Source organism: Nothobranchius furzeri, chromosome 16 (genome assembly GCF_043380555.1).
Source record: "Nothobranchius furzeri strain GRZ-AD chromosome 16, NfurGRZ-RIMD1, whole genome shotgun sequence".
Taxonomy (NCBI): domain Eukaryota; kingdom Metazoa; phylum Chordata; class Actinopteri; order Cyprinodontiformes; family Nothobranchiidae; genus Nothobranchius; species Nothobranchius furzeri.
In genome coordinates, this window is record NC_091756.1 from 2,740,106 (window position 1) to 2,762,327 (window position 22,222).

The 22,222-nt window shown below is 44.3% G+C and overlaps 2 protein-coding genes across 4 annotated transcripts in view; one reads left to right on the plus strand and one right to left on the minus strand.

Annotated features, from left to right (window-relative positions):
• The window catches only part of ca10a (carbonic anhydrase Xa), a 239,639-nt gene that overhangs the window by 196,763 nt on the left and 20,654 nt on the right, over positions 1 to 22,222 (minus strand). Inside the window, exon 2 of the mRNA XM_054736412.2 lies at positions 1,268 to 1,342. Coding sequence (XP_054592387.1) covers positions 1,268 to 1,342 — 75 coding nt within the window. The remainder of the gene's footprint in view (positions 1 to 1,267; positions 1,343 to 22,222) is intronic.
• Positions 5,932 to 9,470, plus strand: LOC129157163 (spectrin alpha chain, non-erythrocytic 1-like). 3 transcript variants are annotated; one of them, XM_070545354.1, is made up of 7 exons: positions 5,932 to 6,438; positions 7,643 to 7,765; positions 7,836 to 8,053; positions 8,138 to 8,242; positions 8,327 to 8,431; positions 8,507 to 8,539; positions 8,612 to 9,470. In XM_070545354.1, exons 2-4 carry the CDS (start codon positions 7,756 to 7,758, stop codon positions 8,171 to 8,173), a joined length of 264 nt encoding a protein of 87 aa, XP_070401455.1. In that variant the 5' UTR covers positions 5,932 to 6,438; positions 7,643 to 7,755; the 3' UTR covers positions 8,174 to 8,242; positions 8,327 to 8,431; positions 8,507 to 8,539; positions 8,612 to 9,470. The 3 variants fall into 3 exon arrangements, with proteins under 3 accessions (XP_070401455.1, XP_070401454.1, XP_070401453.1); XM_070545353.1 differs by having other exon boundaries at positions 8,166 to 8,242; XM_070545352.1 differs by having other exon boundaries at positions 7,643 to 8,053.

Genomic DNA, 22,222 nt, shown 5'->3' on the forward strand with positions numbered 1-22,222 from the left:
TTCTTAGTTTTCCTAATCCAGATTGCAAAACTGTAAAACCACTCTTGTTTGTAGTTTTATATCGTCCACCAGGCCCTTACTCTGAGTTTTTGGGTCAGATCTCTGATTTTTTATCTGATTTGGTGCTAAATACTGATAAGGTCATTGTAGTGGGGGATTTCAACATTCATGTGGACGTTGAAAATGATAGCCTCAATGTAGCCTTTAGTAATATCTTAGACTCAATTGGTTTTACTCAAAGAATACATAGCTCCACCCACTCCTGCCATCATACATTGGACCTTGTGCTGACTTATGGCATAGAGTGTGAGGAAATAACAATCTTTCCACATAATCCAGTCCTCTCGGACCACTTTCTGATAACCTTTGAGTTTTTTATAACTGAGTTCTCGAGACATGAAAGTAAATTTCACTATAGTCGGTCTCTATCTGACAACGCAGTTGCGTCTTTTAAATCAACTGTTCCATCTTTACTGTCCTCAGCATCTCAGAGGCATGTAGCAGAGGGCAATATTTTCATTTCTAGCCCCTCACAAATTGATGATTTAGCTCATAATGCTACTTCCTCTTTACGTGTGGCATTAGATGACGTTGCCCCTTTAAAAACGAAGGTAATTAAGCACAGGAATTTGGCTCCCTGGTTTAATTCTCATTTACAAACTTTAAAACAAAACTCTAGAAAACTGGAGCGAACATGGTGTTCTACACACCAGGAGTCCTACTTATGGAAAAATTGTGACGTAAGCAGCATCAAGTTCCTGGGAATTCACATCTCAGACGACCTCACGTGGAGCTTACCTGGTCCACTAACACCACCTTCATTACCAAAAGCCCCAGTAGCACCTCCACCTCTCGAGACACCTGAAGAGAGCCAACCTCCCGCTTCCCATCCTCACTATAAGAGCACTCTGACCAGCGGTGTGTCCATGTGGTTCGACAACTGCAGTGTTGGTGATCTCAGCAAACTACAGCAGATTAAGCAGCTGCCAAGGTCATTTGAACGCCTCTACCTCTATTACAGAACATTTACCACAACCGTTGCATCAGTTACCCCTAAAGCACACTGGAAGCAAAAGCGGCGCAGAACAACACTGCTTCAAGTAGAATATAATATACAGAGGCTATACAAATATACAGTATATGTGTGTGTGTGTGTGTGTGTGTGTGTGTGTGTGTGTGTGTGTGTGTGTGTGTGTGTGTGTGTGTGCGTGTGTTTTGAGGAACCCATAGAAAGACTCCTACTATCAGACGGATGAGCCATGCTTACCTGGAACAAAGCTGCCCTGCACCACCTCCTTGTACGCCCACCATCCTTCGTGGATTTTGGGTAAATGTGGCTGAGCTGTGGCATGAGAAGAAGACAAACAGGAAGTAAAACATGAGTTTTTTATGTCTGAAATTAGAATAAGTCTCATGACTGTCTCGAAACTAAAGCACATCCTGAGTGTCCATCTTCTGAAATCGGTGGTCCACACTTTTATCACTTCAAGGCTGGATTACTCCAACTCCTGCTTATACGGCATCAGTAAAGCAGCTCTCTCTAGACTTCAGCTGGTCCAGAATTCAGCAGCTAGGTTGCTGACTGGAGCTGACAGAAGACAACACATTTCTCCAATTCTGAAATCTCTCCACTGGTTGCCCGTGCAGTTCAGGATAAACTTCAAAATTATGCTTCTGACTTACAAATCCTTGAACCATCAAGCTCCTCCATATCTGTGTGAACTTGTCCATTACTACAACCCGCCGCGTGCTCTCAGGTCTGAAGATAAGCTCCTCCTAGCTGTTCCCAATGCACGTTTAAAAAGCCGTGGAGAAAGGGCTTTCTCTGTCTGTGCACCGAAGCTGTGGAACGCATTACCACTGCTAGTGAGGCTAGCACCAACAGCTAGCATTTTTAAATCACGCCTGAAAACTCACTACTTCAACCTAGCTTATACCACATAATTATGAACCTCACTTACATCTGCACTGTTTAAAAATGGACTTTACAATATCAACTTCCGTACTGTTGAGGTTCTTTTTTTAAATGTTTTTCTTATTTTTTATAATCTCCCTGTGTTTTATTGATTTTTAGCTGTTAGTTTTGGGAATTTTGTTGTATTTCCTTTTTATCTTTTATCTGTGTTCGACATGTTTGTATACCGCCGGTTTAATTAACTAACATTTTTAGTGTACAGCGCCTTGTTTGGTTGTAATGCCTTGTTGAATGCACTTTATAAATAAAATTGGAATTGGAATTGGAATTGGACAGGGGGTGGTTAGACCAGAGATGCCCTCTATGGCTTTAATGACTAGAATGTTATTCTTCTTCATAACCTCAACTCAAACAGGAGGGTGGACTCGTGTCTTCCAGTTGTCCCGTTCACTTGACTTTAAAGCTATATTATGCAACGTTTTCGTATTTTAAATCATTTTTTGAGCCAGTTTGGGCTAAAATGAGCCTTTACAGAAATGTGCCTACATGAAATGTTTTGTGAAATGTCACTCAGACCCCACCACCCTCTGTGGCCAGAATACCACACTTGCAACTTCAGAGAGCCAGGCCGGTCAATCAAACAATCAATGTTAAATGGATGTGCAGATCAAGTCTATATTGAGTCTGTCCCAAACAGGACGTCCCTTTGTCCTGGTTTTTGTTAGCCTGGCCTGCCAGACTCGTCCTCTGTTTAAGTCTGCACAGAGAGAGAGTCTGGTAACTCACAGGCAGAGAGGCACACGGTGGCAGGACTAGCCAGCTCAAAAATAACCAATCAGAAAAACACGGAAATGCCGACTGTACCTCGCAATGCTGCAGTTTTTTAGCTGTAGTCAAAAATGGTGTCTGGCGACAGCGCTAACATCTTTCTTTAGAAGAAAGGCTTTTGGTGCTTCTACTTGTTGTGGTTTTAAGGACATGTCCAAGTCATTTAGACCATGTGGACGACAAACTCTGCGTTATGGTGTGTGACGTACGCTACTCAGCTCTGATTGGCTCGGTTAGAATGGGGTTATTTGAATAGGAGCGTTGCCAGACCCTTTCTCGGTGCAGAATTAAAGAGAGGAGGAGTCTGGCAGGCCAGGCTAGGTTTTTGAAGCTATTTGGGAAATTTCTACAGCCGACAGTTGAGTGAAGTCCTGAACTCCCACTGCCTGTGAAGGCACCCTGGTAAATGTAAAAATCACACACGGGCCGAGTCATGTGACTGTCTTCGGCCAATCAGGCTAGACTGCAGACACTCTACAGATGTTTGGCTTTCAGGTTGTTTACAGTTGTGTTGTCCACTTCTGACACAAGTTATATGGCCGGCACCAACATTCTGTTTGTGATCGTAACCGTCGCACGTCACACACTGACTGCAACTGGTGAGTTGGGAGTGTTGAAATGCTTGTTATTCCATGTGCATGCCACTGCTAAATATTTACCTACTACCTACAGACAATGCCATGCCTTGTGTGTTTTAAGAACTGCTGTATACGTCTATGAAGGGTGTGTTGTGTAGAAACGAAGTAAAAATGACACCCTGTGGTAAAATTTGATAACTGCAACTTTTAAAAGAAGCTGACAATCCAGCAGCCAGTTGGATATGAAACATGTTTCTGTAGAACCTTCCTTCCTAAATGACATACTGCACCTTAAGTTAGAAACACAAGTTATTAATACTAACTAAAATAGGTTAGCATGGTTTCTGAGTACGTAAAATAACATTTATATATAAAACACTTTTCCTAGGTAAAAACCACAGACTGCTTCACAACAAAGTGAAAGAATTTCAAGACTAAAAATAGGAGAAACAGATAAAACTAAAAGAAAACTAAAACTTTGCTAAAACTAACAAAGAAAGAAAAATTAATTAAAAGCAAGATGAAAAAGCCACATCTTTTAAAGTTTCCTAAAACACAGAGATTACCATGTTAGCTCTAATTAGTCATGTCTGTTAAACACAGACCAGCTGACCCCTGACAGGATGGCTGAACCATTGACTGCGGAGGGTGGGTGGAGCCCTAAAGCGGCACAAGAGAAATAAAATACATGGAAGTATTCTCTGTGCCCGGAATGCACACAACTGTTTTTCATGTGGTGCGATTGAACTGACGCTGATTTTCAGTGTCAATAAACTCCAGATTTTTGTTAAATAATTATAAAATGTTCAATGTGCTTTTTGTCCTTTTATTCACACCAGAACGTTTGACCTTTTCAGTCATTTTTAGGCATGGGAATTAATTGTGATTTGGATGTAGAGGGGCAAATGAACACCAATGTGGTGTGATGATGTCATCAGTACAGGTGCTGGCCAGTAAATTAGAATATCATCAAAAGGTTGAAAATATTTCAGTAATTCCATTCAAAACGTGAAACTTGTACATTATATTCATGCAATGCACACAGACCAATGTATTTCCGATGTTTATTACGTTTAATTTTGATATTTATAGGTGACAACCAATGAAAACATCAAATCTGGTATCTCAGAAAATTAGAATATTCTAAAGGCCAATGAAAAAATGTTGAAAAGAATGTGCATGTATAGCACTCAATACTTAGTCGGGGCTCCTTTTGCCTCAATAACTGCAGTAATGCGGCGTGGCATGGACTCGATCAGTCTGTGGCACTGCTCAGGTGTTATGAGAGCCCAGGTTGCTCTGATAGTCGTCTTCAGCTCCTCTGCATTGTTGGGTCTAGCGTATTGCATCCTCCGCTTCACAATACCCCATAGATTTTCTATGGGGTTAAGGTCAGGCGAGTTTGCTGGCCAATCAAGGACAGGGATACCATGGTCCTTGAACCAGGTGCTGGTGGTTTTGGCACTGTGTGCAGGTGCCAAGTCCTGTTGAAAGGTGAAGTCTGCATCCCCATAAAGTTGGTCAGCAGCAGGAAGCATGAAGTGCTCTAAAACTTCCTGGTAGACGGCTGCATTGACCCTGGACCTCAGGAAACAGAGTGGGCCAACACCGGCAGATGACATGGCACCCCACACCATCACTGACGGTGGAAACTTTACACTGGACCTCATGCAACGTGGATTCTGTGCTTCTCCGCTCTTCCTCCAGACTCTGGGTCCTTGATTTCCAAAGGAAATGCAGAACTTGCTTTCATCAGAAAACATAACTTTGGACCACTCAGCATCAGTCCAGTCCTTTTTGTCCTTGGCCCAGGCGAGACGCTTCTTGCGCTGTTTCTTGTTCAAGAGTGGCTTGACACACGGAATGCGACACCTGAATCCCATGTCTTTCATGAGTCTCCTCGTGGTGGTTCTTGAAGCGCTGACTCCAGCTGCAGTCCACTCTTTGTGGATCTCCCCCACATTTTTGAATGGGTTTGTCGTCACAATTCTCTGCAGGGTGCGGTTATCCCTAGAGCTTGTACACTTTTTTCTACCACATTTTTTCCGTCCCTTCGCCTGTCTGTTAATGTGCTTGGACACAGAGCTCTGCGAACAGCCAGCTTCTTTAGCAATCACCTTTTGTGTCTTGCCCTCCTTGTGCAAGGTGTCAATGATTGTCTTTTGGACAGCTGTTAAGTCAGAAGTCTTCCCCATGATTGTGGTGCCTTCAAAACAAGACTGAGGGACCTTTTAAAGGCCTTTGCAGGTGTTTTGAGTAAATCAGCTGATTAGAGTGGCAGCAGGTGTCTTCTATATTCAGCCTTTTCAGAATATTCTAATTTTTTGAGATACCAAATTTGGAGTTTTCATTAGTTGTCACTTATGAATATCAAATTTAAATGTAATGAACATTGGAAATACATTGGTCTGTGTGCATTGCATGAATATAATGTACAAGTTTCACGTTTTGAATGGAATTACTGAAATATTTTCAACCTTTTGATGATATTCTAATTTACTGGCCAGCACCTGTATGCTAAACAGTGTTACATCATCTGGCTACATCTGGGTGACAACTTCAGCTACTTTCTGTTGGAGGGTTAGGGTTAGGATCAAGCCCCCACAATGCCGCTCTAAAAATGGTCCCATCCCGGAAGTAAGAAAAATTGCAGTTCCACCCTCATCCGCTGGGGGCTGGTGCCAGAAGCGAGCAAATCCTCATTGACTCCCATGTTAAAAATGCCGATTTCACAGCAGAAATAAACATGTTTACAGCCTGGTGCCAAAACATGTTTTTTGTCTAAATTATCTAGTTTATACTCATGACAACTCTGAGGGGGGTGAATTTTTTTCTCACTCTTCTGTTTAAGTGTATTGAAAGCCTAAAATTCTGTATAATTAATGAGCATCCGACACACGTGACCGCCGCCTCAGACCCACGTGACCACAGAGCTAGCTCCGTGGAAAGGCCTCAGTACAGCCTCGGCCCCTCCTGGAAGCTGTTTCGGGATTTTGAGTCTCTGTGCTTGTGAATTCTGTTTTGGATAATATTGGTGCAATTGTTGGACAAAATGACTTGCAGTGGTATTAATTGCACTAATAGAGCGTCCAAGGAGTCTCCACTTCATTTTTTTCGGTAAGTTAAAATCTATATTCGTATTTTATGTCACTGCCACCTTTAAACTAGCTGAGTTTACCGAAGTAGCTAGCTAACTATCAGTTTAACATGTAGCATGTACTGTTTAACCATGAAATTTAAATGTAAAATACGGTAAAATAATTAATAGGGCATATTTAGATGGGTAATATGGTAAAAGATCAAAATGGGTTGAAATATGACGGAGCGCTAAGAGGGAGACTTCTGTGTCCATTCTTCCACCCGGTAATCCCCAGCGGTCAGGCCGGGCAGCCTGACCGATCCGGCGCCTACTTGCTGCGCCTAGCTGCTGCGCGGGCTGACCGCTCGTGGAGCTCTCAGAGACAGATCTGACCGGAGAAATACTGCAGCTCGGTGAGAAGTCTATAGGGCATACAGCGTTTCCCTTAAATCCCACTGCCACGCCGACAAGATCCCAAGTTTCTTTGTTTTTGTTGGCGCTGTTTACCGAAGAAGCAGCGGGAACTAATATGTTGTCGCTTGTGATCACAGCCGGCGGGTAGCAAGTATGTACAGTCTGATTTTACCGCTCCCTCCTGCAGTCTTCCCCTATTAAAATTTAAAATGTGTAACTTTATGTATTGTGATGAATGACTAATATTCATGTTAACTAAAACGTTAGGCATTTAGGGGGAAAAAACAAAATAATAAACATTATACAGATGTCAAATAAATCAAACTGTAATTAAACAATATATTTTCAAAGTCTCGATTCTGGATAAAATCCAACAACATATGCTTTATAAATAAACACTACACATGGCTTTTACACACACACACACACACACACACACACGTTACATTGTGATTTCTTAGTAAATATTCTATTTGGCGAGAGATAAATTTTATTGTATTTATCCTAGTGAATCTATAATTAAACGGGTAAACTAGTAGTAGCACATCCAACATCAAAGAAAGTAAAATGTTATTATCAGGAGAGGGAGAATGATTAAGTGGTTAGCAGCAGTGTGCTAGTCGATGGCCCCCTCCATGAGGCCACCACAGCTCAGCAGAACATCGTTGTAGCTTCTTCTGGGGAGAAAAACACTTAGAGAAAAAATAAAGTTAACAGCTGAAATAGCAGGAAATAATACAGTTAAAGAGCAGACTGTAGAAGAAAGAAACCCCTGGGTTAAACTGGTCTGTCTACTGCATAATGCTGAACTCTAACATGTGTCCTCAGGGAAGGACCTGATTGGTGTCCAGAACCTGCTGAAGAAGCACGAGGCTCTGCAGGCTGAGATCACAGGTCATGAACCTCGCATCAAGGCTGTCACCCAGAAAGGAGAGACCATAATGGAGGAAGGTAGAGCAGGTCTGGTCCTGACATGTTTCTGAGGTGTCTGCAGGTTCTGGCTCACTTTGTTTGGGTCCAGGTCACTTCGCTGGTTCAGAACCCTCGGCCCGTCAGAACATTCTTATCCACCACGTTCTAACACCAGACCTGTTAACCCGACAGCAACAAGTGGCTCCAACTGACGATGAGACCGGGAAGGAGCTGGTTCTGGCTCTGTACGACTACCAGGAGAAGAGTCCTGGAGAGGTCACCATGAAGAAGGGCGACATCCTCACGCTGCTCAACAGCACCAACAAGGTTCGTGTGCCCTTCACAGCCGAGGAACGACCTCCAGCTCAGAGCGAACATCTCCACACCTGCTTTGTGTTTGTGTGACTTTAGGTTGTTTTACTTGAACTCGCGTCTTTAGCTGAATGAGGATGGAGAGACGGGTCGGACCTGGAGCAGGTCGAGGTCTTGCAGAAGAAGTTTGACGACTTCCAGAAGGTCGGACTTTTCCTCCTCTCCGTCTTCCAGCAGCAGCTGTCAGATCAGCTCAGGTGATAATTAGCAGGTGCTTTTGTCCTGCAGGACCTGAAGGCCAACGAGTCCCGCCTGAGGGACATCAACAAGGTGGCATCTGAACTGGAGTCAGAAGGTCTGATGGCTGAGGAGGCTCCTATGGTTCAGGCTCAGGTGAGCGTCACCTGTCTGCAGCAGCTGGTCCCTCTCACTTCCTGGTTTGTTAACTCTGCTCGTCTCTGTTTGTAGCAACAAGAACATCTGGGTTCTGCTCCTGGAAAGGTGCGTGTTGTCCTCCGCCTCCACCAGAACCAGACGTGGTGTTTTTGTTACCACTCATTTGTTTGTTTACAGGATGAAGCCGACTCTGACCCCGGCTTTCCACAGGAGTCGTCAGCAGCACGTTTACTGCAGCAGCACGTCATAGCTGCTGATAGGAACCGCTGTGGTCAACGGAACCTTTTCCACCGCAGCCGTCAGCAGCGCGAGTCGGCCGCGTCTCAGGAGCGGCATGTCGCGGCCTTTACGCGCCGGTTCTATTTTCTACGCGCGACGCCTCTGAAACGGGTCAAGTTCGACATTTTTGGGAAAGGAAAGACAGGAAATCGGACGCGGAAATTGAGAGAAGCTACCGAGATTTTCAGAATAAAGAACGTACTGCCTTCCGGTTGCTTTACTTTTAAAAAAGGTTACTAACTGAGCGGCCTCGTGAGAAGTTATCACCTAGCTAGCGGTCTCCTTTGTTTTTCAGGTCCGTATTGGCGATTATAAAACGGACAGAACATAAAACACAAACCATGTTGTAGTTTTCTCCTGCTTGTTGTTGTGTTTACTGACGAAGTCACTCGTGTGACTTCGTGCTCGGTCGGTGACAGCTGCTCCCCTGCTGCTTCGCGTCTCGTGGGAAGGGCCAAGCAGCAGCTTACGCGAGCAAGACGTGCTGCTGCAGTAACGTGCTGCTGACGGCTCCCGTGGAAACCCGGGGTAACACGGCGTCACCCTGGAAGGTGAGTTCATTCAGCTGATCAGAGGTCACCTCTGATGGCCGCAGTCACGGCCGACCGTGCTGACATCACACAGGAATTCAGGTGACCCGGCAGGCACCAGGTGCTGGTGAAAGTGGGGACATGTCAGCTGGTTGCCATGGCTACAGTTATCTTTATGCATCTGTATGACTGCTGACTGGTGTGTGTTTCCTGTGACCTTTGACCTCAGACCATACGGTTGGGCGTTCAGACGACGGCTAACTTTAATTCCATCAAGGTAAGAGGAAGCTCTTCCCTTCCTGTCTGAGCGATCCGTCTCCAGGTTTCCTCGTCCGGCGTCCAGCCCGCTGGCGTCCACCTTCATCTCACTGGGTTTGGTTTCTCTCCAGGAGCTGAACAACTGCTGGCGCTCGCTGCAACAGCTGGCTGAAGACCGGAGCAACATGCTGGGCAGCGCCCATGAGGTGCAGCGCTTCCACAGGTACCCCGCACACTTATGCGCCGCTTACGGGTCAGTAGAGTTTGGACCCACACTCAGACGGAGTTCTGATGTCTTCTCAGAGACGCTGATGAGACCAAAGAGTGGATCGAGGAGAAGAACCAGGCCCTGAACACAGACAACTACGGCCACGACCTGGCCAGCGTTCAGGCTCTGCAGCGTGAACATGAAGGCTTTGAGTGTGACCTGGCAGCTCTGGGTGATAAGGTCCGCTTCCTGATTGGTACCAGGACCCGAGTTGTCTCTGGAGACACGTTCTTCATGGTTCTGGTGACTCCACCCCAGCCGTTCCTGATCAGCGATCAGCGGGGTGCTTTCCTATTTAAGGTGGATGGAGGACACAATTTGACGCCAGAAGATTGCCTCAGTTTTGGTAGTAACCAGCCACTCGTGTTACCTCTAGTGTTCCTAGGATTAATGTTATTTCGTAGTGTTTTTGCTCTTATATTGGATTTACCATTCTTCAGGATTCCTGTCGACCTCATTGGATACTGACCTCTACTCCAGGATTTGGATATTCAACACACGGACCTTATCACCAGCCTCCATAACCCACCTCTCATCTCACCCAGTGCCCCATCCACCAGGACGCCCCGCTTCTCTCCACCTCTGCTGCCTACACCCACCACAGTAAGTCTGCTGAACACCTCTGCCTGCCTACAATGGATTTTGAAACCAGAACCTAAGCTCACCTGTGTTCTCCCTCCTCCAGACGCTGAGCTGTTGTTGCATTTCCAACCACAGACTTATCTGTGCATCTTAAGTTCCTCCTTATAAATAAATCATTTTTTCCATCAGTTTTTGGTCAGTGTTGTATTCTGCATGTCTTGGGTTAAGTACCTTCCTCCAAACATGACACTCCTCCTCAAAGAGCAAATCTGTTCAGCACATTCTGACAGACAGACCACCATTCTTCTGTCATGATGCTGTACAGGACATTTTTAGAGTTTTTCTTTTTAAAGATAAATAGGATTACATTTAAATAGCAATAATTTCACATTATCATTTTCCCACACTTCAGTATAACTGTATTTTGTTGTTTTTCAATAAAGAATGACAAATTATTTAAGTTTGGATTTGTTGCACACAAATATATATCTGTAAAAAATATCTACAAAGCTAATGTTTACATAAGTATGATTGGGTTTTGCAATACGGCACTATTTTAGTAAGATTTTTAAACCAAGTAAAGTTAGTAAAGAACACATTTCTATTGTCTGCTAAGAAACTGTTGGGATTTAAAATGGGCCTGTTGTACAAATAACTTGTAAATGATTATTCCTCACTTTTGTCTTAACCAAAGAAATTCCAGTAATTGAGCAAAAACATTTATTTTTAACACTACATTTTATAAAACAGGGCGCAAAGTGTCGGCACATGTATGTATGTATGTCGATGGTCCGCCCCAACCGAACCAGGAGACACAGACGTCAGGGAGGCCAAGGTTGTCTCTGCAGCTCTCTGGGCACCACGCCTCACTCAGCTGTCTCCAATTATCCAAATGGCTATGGAGGAAAAAATAACAGGTTTGGCCTAGCTGTTTAAAGTACAAAACCATACATGAAGTGGTCAAGACAAGTACTTGGAACTTACACGCTGCTTTGTGTAGCTGACGTTGGAGACACACAGGCTGCCATGGTGACATTTAAACAGATCTAAGAAAAAAATGAAAATTAAAAACTCCAAGACCTCATGTCATATTTACTAATCAGCTATGGCTGATTTATTGTTTGGATCACAGTGAATTACACTAATTCTAATATATTTTTATTTCTATTATACATACATACTTTTTAACTGTTATTTTCACATGACTGTTATCAGGCTCTCTTGTTCTGGTTCTCATGATAATCCCGTGTCTTCCAGTAAGTTATCTTGTGCTTACTTCATCTGTATAATGTCTCTTTACTTTTGGTAAATTGTACTGAGTCCAGAATAAAGACTAGTTGGCTGTACAAGATACAAACAAGTATTACATTTTGGAAATATATGAAATGTATTTACGCTGCTAATTTAGCTCGAATACTAATAACTGCCATATTTTCCGGACTATAACTCGCACTTTTTTACATATTCTGGCTGGTCCTGCTACTTATACTCCAGAGCGACTTATATAACAAAATATGTAGGCTACACCGCGCTGCTGCGGGCCGACTCCGACCCACACAAGAATGAGTTCCCCTGTCCCGCTGGGAGGGTTTCAAACACCGCCAGCATCTGTTAGAGCCTGTGGCGGGGTGCTGAGGGCCGGCTCCAGCCCAGGAATGAGCTGTCCTCGCCGGCCGGGAGGGTTTGAAACACCGCCATCCTCTCCTCTGCTGGCTGTTGTTCATTCTGTTATGGTTACCGGTGCTTGTGTTGCAATGTGAAACGCTTGGTCTCAGATTTTGTAAGAAAGATAATAAAATGTCCCCCCAAAATACGACTTAAATATATTTTCTCTTCTTCATGATACATTTAATGGCTGGTGCGACTCAGGAGTGATAGCGCCGAAAAAAACTACTGAAAACTTGCTCAAAGCAAAATGTATTCAGTACGGAAATAAATTATAAACTTACCGATTTAAAACTTTTTTAATACTGGTACTTCTCACGAACAGGCGCAGAAAACCTCCACCGAAACTCCGTGTGAGGTTCAGGTCGATGGGTGTTCCAGTTAGCTCCGGTTGGGTTGAAGCTAGGTGGCTACATCCGTTAGCTCGGCTCCCACCTCCGCTTTAGCTTTGGGTTAGCCAGGGTTAGCTTCAGGTTAGCTCGTAGCTAGTTCGCCTGGGTGTCGTCACTCGAGCCCAGCCTTACAGCCACACCCTCAGTGCCTCCTCTCTTCCCTTTTATGGAATTGTCTGGGCTGGACGGAACCTGTGACACGGTCAAAATGGCGGTGGTGGCCACCTCCCATTATAGACAACAATCGTGTAATTGAAGCCAATGGAATCCGTTTGTCCAGTATGTACAGTCTATGGTTAGGATGCACAAACTGGTAAAGGTAATGCTACTAGATGAAGTGGACGCATACGGTATTGAATAATGGCCCAGCTCTCTGGTTAGATGCCCAGAATGAAGGTTCACATTGATTACCAACACTTACTTTGATTACTTTGCTGCAGAGTCATCTGCTACTCACTCACATACATTCCCCAAAAATATTTAATTCACATTCATGGTGAACACCACCAGTGGGAGAAACGATTTGTCTTGACCTGATACCCTACTCAGGGGTTAATAAAGTTCAGTTATTGGAATTTTGTGCATTGGAAAGAAGGTCTTTCAGAAGAAAAGTTCTTGAAATAATAATTGTGGTGGTGGGGTTGATAATGTTCACAATGATATTTTATTTGTTGTTGGTTTAACCGTGGTTGAGGTAATGGCTGTTATTATTTTCTTTTCAATGACTTTCTTTGTTACATGCTCATTGCTGGATTTATGGAAAAGCATGAACCATTATTGAATATCCATAATTACTATTAAAGAATACTTGCATTAGAATGTAAATTAGAAGTGTAATGCAAAAAAACTGGATTTTTACACCAATTTCACAATTTACTCAAATACAAATACTTTCTCCCCTCAACAAATACAAATATCTACCGGCTACTCCACACACCCCTTCTATCTATCTATCTATCTATCTATCTATCTATCTATCTATCTATCTATCTATCTATCTATCTATCTATCTATCTATCTATCTATCTATCTATCTATCTATCTATCTATCTATCTATCTATCTATCTATCTATCATCTATCTATCTATCTATCTATCTATCTAAGTGTGGATGAAATACGTCTCCACCCATGCATTGACCCTCACTTTCAACACTACCTGTAGAGCGCCCAAGAAGCAACAGTCGACCATCGCCCCCGGGGCAGAGGGCCCCTACAGAGAAAACACTGGATTAAAATGAGTAAAATATGAAAATAAAAGAGCTAATATAAATGACAAAAGTAAGTAAATAAATAATAAATAAAATCATATAGACAGTAAAATAATAATATTATTAAATAATGAAACTGTGCTAAAATATAATCATATTTCATGCTGAGAAAATCCAGGAGAATGTCTGCAACACAGGGAACACCAGGCAAATGTGGAACGTGGAATGTGGCAGGGAATTGAGGACAGCGATGCTTCTCTCCCAGACAAACTCAATGACTTCTTTGCCCGATTTGAAGAAAGGGGGGAGGCACCAGGAGAGGAGAGTAGAACCCCCCCCCCAGAGGTCATCAGCCGAACAAACGCCAGGAATGTCTTGGCAGGAGTTAACCCGAGGAAAGCGGACAGCCCAGACAGCATCCCTGGGTGGATGCTTAACGAATGTGCAGATGAGCTGGCGGATGTCCTAACACACAATTTTAGCACAGACCTCTATAGTCATGAAGTATTTTGAACAGTTAGTCAAACCACTCATCACATCCAGCTTTCCTGCTCTACTGGGTCCACATCAGCTTGCCTACCGCTCTAACCGTTCCACCGAGGATGCTACATCCCTCGCCTTGCACACAGTACTCACCCACCTGGAGCAGAGGAACTTCTATGCTAGGATTTTGTATGTCGATTTTAGTTCTGCTTTTAACACCATCAAACCACAGAAGTTGATGGAAAAACTTCTCCTTCTGGAACTTGACCACACCCTCTGTCACTGGATACTGGATTTTCTGACTGAGAGACAACAAACAGATCGTGTTGGATATAAGACCTCCAAATCCATCACGCTGAGCACAGGTGCCCCCCAAGGAAGTGTGCTCAGCCCACTGCTTTATACTCTGTTGACCCACGACTGTGTGCCAAGACATAAGAACAATCTGAACGTCAAATGTGCTGATGACACCACAGTTGTGGGTCTGATTCACAGAAATGATGAATCCGGTTAAAGAGAGGAGGTCAAGCTGTTTGAGAGCTGGTGCAGAGCAAATAATCTGGCGCTCAACGTGGGCAAGACCAGGGAAATGATTGTTGACTTTCGGAAATCCCTAACAAAGCACACTCCCCTCTACATAACTGAATGTGAAGTAGAAAGAGTGGAGAACATCAAGTTCCTGGGCATACAGATCTCTGACAACCTCAGCTGGGCAAAGAACAACTCAGGTCTAGTAAAGCGAGCTCATCAGAGACTGTACTTCCTAAGGAAGCTTAAACAGGCCTCACTTCACACCACTATCCTGACCTCATTCTCCAGTGGAGAGTGTGCTGACCTATGCAATCTCAACTTGGTGCTCCAGCTGCAACATGACGGACATAAGGGCCCTCCAGAGAGTGGTGAGATCAGCAGAAAGGGTTATGGGAATCTCCCTTCCCTCAGTCCAGGATCTGTTCCTGAGCCGCTGCAGAGGCGGGGCCCTGAACATTGTGAAGGACCTCACACATCCCCGGAACTGCTTCTTTCCGCTTTTATCCTGCCGGAAGCGAGATCGCAGCATAAGATGCTCCACTACGAGGCTACTGAACAGCTTCCTGCCTCAGGCTGTATGGCTGCTAAATACAACTGGACTGTGAGCAGGAGATACTAGCACTTTAAAAAATCCCGCAAAGTCCAGTGTGAATTGCACGTGTACATGTATGGAGGGGCGTGTGTGGGTGGGTGGGTGTGATTGTCTGTGTGTGTGCGTGCGTGTGTGTGTGGGTGGGTGCAAGTGCATGAGTTTCATTTACCAGGAGCTTTTTATCTTATTTATTATGGTTTTTAATAGCATTTGAGAAATTGTTTTCTAAATTTGGCAGAGTTGTGCATGTATGGAGTGTGTGAGTCAGACGGATCTCAATGGAGAAACGCTTTTTTGTTGTGTTTGTACTCTGTTATGAACATAATGACAATAAACCTGATTTGATTGATTTGATTTATTGATAAAACATGCAAAGCCAGTAATAAATTATAATCATGTAATAAGAAAAATAAAACTGTAGTAAATATTTAGATAAAAGCTAACCTAAAAAGATGGGTCTTGAGCCTGGACTTAAAAACATGAACGTTCTCTGCGGCCCTGAGGTCCTCCGGCAGCTCGTTCCAGAGGCGAGGGCCATAACACTGGAAGGACGCCTCGACGTGAGTGTGTGTCCTAACTTTAGGGATGACCAGGAGACGCCTGCCAGAGGAGCGCAGAGGCCGCGAGGGTTCATATGGTAAAAACAGTTCTGAGAGGTAAGAAGGCCCAAGATCATTAAGACACTTAAAAACCATTAGAAGAACCTTAAAATGGATCCTGAAACATACGGGGAGCCAATGCAATGATTCTAAAACCGGTGTCATGTGCTCCCGCCTCCTGGTCTTAATCAGGACATGTGCCGCCAAATTTTGTAGAAGTTGTAAACCTGAGATGCTCTTTTTGGAAAGACCAGAAAGCAGGGCATTACAGTACAGTAGATGCAGCGTCGCAATGCACTCTGGGTAGTGACGTCATATGGCTGTACCTCGGTTTCACCAGCCGGCTTTGGGACCCTGTAGTGACTGTTCAGCGACATCAACATGTCATCTGTTCAGCCTTTTTGATTTGAACCAGAGCGAAACGTTAATGATGACATCACTGACCGTGTTTCACAAAACGAGCATCAACATGAAAAGCAAGAAGGGCGGGATGAAGCGAGAGCAGGACAAAACCAGAGGTGTGTTTGTGGCAAAGGTGTCTCCGTGGTAACTGAGAGGGAGAGTGAGCGTGTAAACAAACACTAGTATCAACAGCTATTCTTCCAAGTGCAACCAATATATGTTGTGATGTCGCCCCCAGAGTGCATTGCGTGCGGAAAACCTGGCGTCCTGCGTATGTCAAAAAATGTACTAAATATTACAGATTTATAAATAAACAGCAATATTTTGTGTGTTTCTAACAACATAGTTTGGTACAACAGAAAAATTGTGGCTTATTAAGGCTAGGGGTTGCATGACTTCCTTTTTTTTCAAAGTCGACCGTCAAGTAATGAAAATCGAGTCGACTTCTACTAGTCCTTGATGACGTCATACACCTGAAGTGGCTAAAATTGACGAAGGGTGACAAAGCGTATTTCTCCGACGCACGGGGGGGTTTGGTTGGTTCGCTGGAGTTTTTGACAATTAAAACTGCGCCCACATTTTCTAAGTTAAACACATTTCTTTTAACAACGGTAGTTTCTGCTTCTTGCTTCAGCCCCCCCCCCCCCCCCCCCCCCCTCCCCTTCCTCCCCCCTCCCCCCGCGCAGCGGCCGCAAACTCACTGATGCGCCTGCAGCCTCTCGGAGTTCCTGCTGCTCTAAACATTAAAATAATTATTTCATTTTCTGTTCCTCACTTCTGATGACCTTCAATGGTGTCTGTTTGTTGCAACCAGCAGGTACAAAAACTAACTTGTTTTTATTTGACTATTTTTCTGTCCTGCCTGTTTATTATCTTCCTGCATCTCCTCTCAATCCTAAAGAGAAACTGCTACCTGGGTTCATATATATTCACCTCATGAGTTACCTTTGAACTGCAGTTCTAAAAGATCTACCGACCGCAAAAACAGCGGAGTGCTCGCCGGCCACATCAGTTAGGTGCGTCACCGGAGGACAAAACAGGTGATGCGCCCCGCTCCACAGCAGCGAAACGCATCAGGGACAAATAAAAGACAGAAAACATAAAGGGAAATGAGCCGACATGAACGATTGCGTGTTAAATTAGTTTTGAGGTGGCGACACCTGATTTGATAACGTTACTGTGGCCGTGCTCAGGACGCAGATGTCTGGAGCGCGTCAACAATCAGAGCTTTACATGCACAAGCTGGTTAAGGTTAGGATGGGGGTGAGGGGAAGGTTAAATTGCAAGAGGGTAAAGGTCACAATTCGGTCAAATGTCCGTCTTCATCCAGGTAAAGGGAAGTTTACTAAGTAAGTATGTCGGGGGAAAAAACACACACAAAAAAAACATTTTATTCTAGGCTGTCCCAGGGCCCCTCCCTGCTGTGGGCCCTGGGTAAACAGACCCGGATTGGAGGACATGCCAAAGGAGTTGATCCAGACGGACTTCTCTCCCGATCTGATCAGGATCCACGACCCTGAGCCGCTCCGAGTCTTTTCCACAGTGCAAGTGGACTCCGATGTGGGTTTATTTTGTTGATCCGTTCTAAAGCTTACCTTCAGGACAGATCCAGTCCAGAGTTTGTTTTCTTTCTGAGTGGTTTGAAGTTTGCCAGAATGCTCCTTGAAGATTTTGATGCCAAATGGAAAAAAGCTCGGAGACTAAAATTGTTCTACTTGGCCTCAACACCTCTTATAGTCAGTTTCTATCAGAAAGTGGAACAAGTAGGCAAGAATTCCTGTTTGAAGCTTTATTCACCCTGTGCCACATCTGCAGCATATATCAGGCATCCATCTTCACTTCCTCATTCATTTACTTACTTCCTATCCTAGGCTGCCTCCTAGAGGTGGACACAACAGGCCCGAACGGTACACCTGGTGTAAACCCAGCACAGCTCACCCTCCCACAGTGAAGCATGGTGGTGGCAGCATCCTGTTGTGGGGGCGTTCCTCTGCCTCAGGGACAGAGGCTCTTGTAGGGTAGAAGGAAAGATGGATGGGGCAAAACACTGACTTGAAGAAACCTTGCTACCCTCTGCCAGAAAGCTGAAGATGGGCAAAAGAATCACCTATCACCATGACAACGGTCCAAAGCACAGAGCTAAACTGACCACAGTGGCTGAAGGAAAAAAAGGTGAACCTCCTCATGTGGCCCAGCCAGAGCCCAGACCTGAGTCCCAGTGGAAGTCAGTGGAGGGACTTGAAGTTTGAGTCCACCAACGCCTACCATACAAGTTGACCGAACTGGAATGGTTCTGTGAAGAAGAGTAGGCAAACGTTGCTCAGTCGAGATTTGCAAAGTTCATAGAGAAGTATCCCAAAAGACTCAAGGCTGTTTAAAGCAAAAAGGTGGTTCAACTAAATATTGATATTGGGTGGTGATCCTTTATTAGTCTTAGGCTGGATTTCACCAGCAAGGTTTAATTTAAACTAAGATTAACACTAATCAGAAAATACACTAGATTAAAATGACCTAAAGGCTGAATATGGAACACGAACACCAAAGTGACTCTAGTGTGTGTAGTTTGCAACAACAGGACAAGGTTTCCAGCTGTCGGGATACCAGGTTCGCCGCCAATATGTGCCATTTTGTATTTGTGTCCATCTGTTAGGCTTCGCCTAAACTCACTGGTTTTGGATCTACGGTGGTCGACCCTCCTCTGAGGAGGATAACGACATCTTCTGGGCTCAGAAGATGCGGCTTGACTTGCCGAGTCTGCCATTTTCCACATTGCTAGCCACGCTGTGCTGAGCAGACCCACGATGGTGCCCTCTACTGGCTGGTGGATGTAAACAATAGCCCAGTGGCATGCCCATCAAAATAAATACTTGATTATTTTTAATTAAAGTCTAGCGTTTAAAGGAAATACCGTGCCTTCATTCTGTACACCTTTAAAAGCCCTGCAGAAGTATTATAAAAAAGAATACGAAGCTGCCTTCAGTTTGGTGCAACAGAATTTAAACTGAAACCATCGAATTACCTAAATTTGAAGTGAAACCTTGTTGGTGTAATCTGGCCTTAGTATTCCTTGTTGTTGTTTACTGCGGGCAGCTGAATTAGGATTTTTCCTCCCTACCCAACTGATGTTGTTACTGGAACAGCACAGTTCTACTAGAGCTCTGACAGAAGGACACATCTGCCTGCTGCAGCTCCACCCGGCGACGCAGCCTGACATTTAAAGATGATGGTACGAGAAGAAGGAGTGGCAGCCAGAGGGCTTTAAGCTAAGAGAAGTGGGGGTGAAACGGGAGGGCTTAACGTTGCCATGACGTTCAGTCCATCTTCTTGTCCAGATCCTGACTAATGGAGCTCATTCTCCATCATTAATGCTTTGTTGTCTTCCTGCCTCTGGTGGATGGACCACAAGTTTTAGTGGGATAAAGGTCAGGGCCCTCATTCATCAAACATTTGTAGAAATATTCCTGTGTTCGATGACCCTGATGTATGAAACATGCAGTGGCGTCTCGTACGTGTGTTCCTCCACAATCGTCTGATGATAAATCCCACCTGTCTGTTCCCATGTGCTCGTGTCCGTTTACTGTCGTTCATAAATGAACCTGATTCGGTCACACTGCATCCTCAGCTCATGAGGAGATTCCCTGCTTTCTTCTCAAAAACAAAAAGAAAAGAAAACTTTATCGACAGCGAGATCGAGACACCGGCTGCTGAAGTGCAAAAGATCCAAACACCTTGCAGAGGTTGTAAATGCGGTCAGGACAGAGGAGAGGTCATAAAACTATGATTCTGATTTACCGTTTGGAGTTAGTTTTGGGTGGAAATGTTGTCTGAGAGTGCAGCATCCTTTCAGCTGTCATACACTCTGGTTACCTTAGCAATGCAATGTGTATGAACAGGGAGCAAAGGAGGTTCTGGGGGGTTCTCGTAGTTGTAAAAGAGAATTTGGACTGGAATTTAATAAGACAGTATAGCTCCAGAAGGACCTCTTTCAGGAATCAGTTCAGTGAGCTCCAGAGAGCACGCTCTGCTAATCCTCCAATACGAATAAGAAATGATCTTTTATATAGCGCCTCTCAAGATTTACAATCACAAGGCATTTCACAAGGAGAGAACAATAAAATATATGAATTACAATAAAAATGAATTTAAAACTGATTACAAATATCAAAATACATGGGAAGAGTGAAATCGTGATTAAAAAGAAACACAAAATTAGCCCAAATAAAATTAAGCATAAAAGAATTTCCAAAAATGATTAAAAACATGTTTAAAATGAGGGGAAAATTTGAAATAGTGATAAAAATAATAAAGTAAGGAAAGGGGGAGAGAAAATAAAAAGTGGAAAAAAGGAAATCAGTGAATCCCGGGAAAGGCGGGATTAGTAGAAAGAGCAGAATAAGGAGAGGGTGGTGAAGGTGACACTAAAGCCTGAACAGGTGAGTTTAAAGGAGACCACTGAGTCCACTGATCTCAGGCTCAGGGGGAGAGAGGTCCAGAGTCTGGGGGCCACAGCAGCAGATGATCTGTCACCTTTGACCTTTAGCCTGGTGCTGCACAACCAGTAGGCTTTGATCACTGGACCTCAGGGACCTGCTGGGGGTGTAGGGACTAAGAAGATCACCAATGTAAGATGGTGCTTGTCCATGTAAGGCCCTATAGACCAGAACCAGGATCTTGAAATGAACCCTGAAGTTGACTGGCAGCCAGTGAAGCTGGAGGAGAAGCGGGGTGATGTGGGTGTGTTTGGAGGACTTGGTCAGAAGCCGAGCACAGGCGTTCTGAACCACCTGTAGACGGTTCAGGGAGGTTCTGCTCAGACACGTGAAAAGAGAGTTACAGTAGTCTAAGCGTGAGGAGATGAAGGTGTGGAGAACTGTCTCAAGTTCAGAGCGGGACAGAATGGGACTCAGCTTAGCAACGTTCCTGAGACGGAAGAAGGAAGAGCGAACAAGAGAACTGACATGAGAATCCAGGGTGAGAGCTGGGTCAAAGGTCACACCAAGATTCCTGACGGAAGGTTTGGTGTGGGAAGCAAGCTGACCAAGAGAGTCTCTGACTTTGGGAACCAGCTTGTCTGGGGCACAGATGAGGATCTCAGTCTTATCTTCATTCAGCTGAAGAAAGCTCCCACCATCCAGGTTTTGATAGAGTCTAAGCAGGTGTGTAACAGCTGCAGCTTAGACATCTCATGGGGCTTAAAGGAGATGTACAGTTGGATGTCATCTGCATAAAGATGGTAGGAGATTCCTTTGAAGGAGCTCAGGATGTGCTGAAGAGGAAGCAGATCGGAGGCTGGCGTCCAGCTAATAGCGGGCGGGGATCTGACATTTTACATTTGTGAAAACATATGTACAGAAAATTCCCAAAACATCCATTAAGATATTGTTGTACACGTCTACAACTACATGTATAATTGTTATTTTGACAACTAGTTATGTGTAGTTTAGCACAGAGCATGTTGTGAGTCAGTTGTAAGTTTACCACATGCATCTCAAAGAGATAGCTCAGTGGGTAAGGAATCTGCCTTACATGCTGCGGACCCACGTTCAGATCCAGGCAGGGACATGAGTTTCCTATTCAGATCCTAACCCTAACCTTCACACAGTAAACACTCCAGTACAGGTCAGGTCATTAAGCCAATCAGTAACAAGTTTCCTATATAAGGAACCCAGCAGGTTGCATCGAGTCACTGACTAGTATCAGAGTCTTTACAGCAATCCTCATACTAAGCAAGCATTTAGCGACAGTGGAGAGGAAAACTCCCTTTTAACAGGAAGAAACCTCCAGAGTATCCTGGCTCAGTGGGTTCACAGAGGGGGTTCATCACAGAAAATGAAAAAATGTCATGCAGTCCTTAACAGTAGTGTTGGGAGTAACGCCGTTTAAGTATAACGGTGTTTCTAACGGCATTCTTTTATAGGTCACGGAATAATCTAATTAATTACTTTTCCCGCCGTTGCAACGCCGTTACCGTTACTGGGGACGGACGGTTGTGCGTTA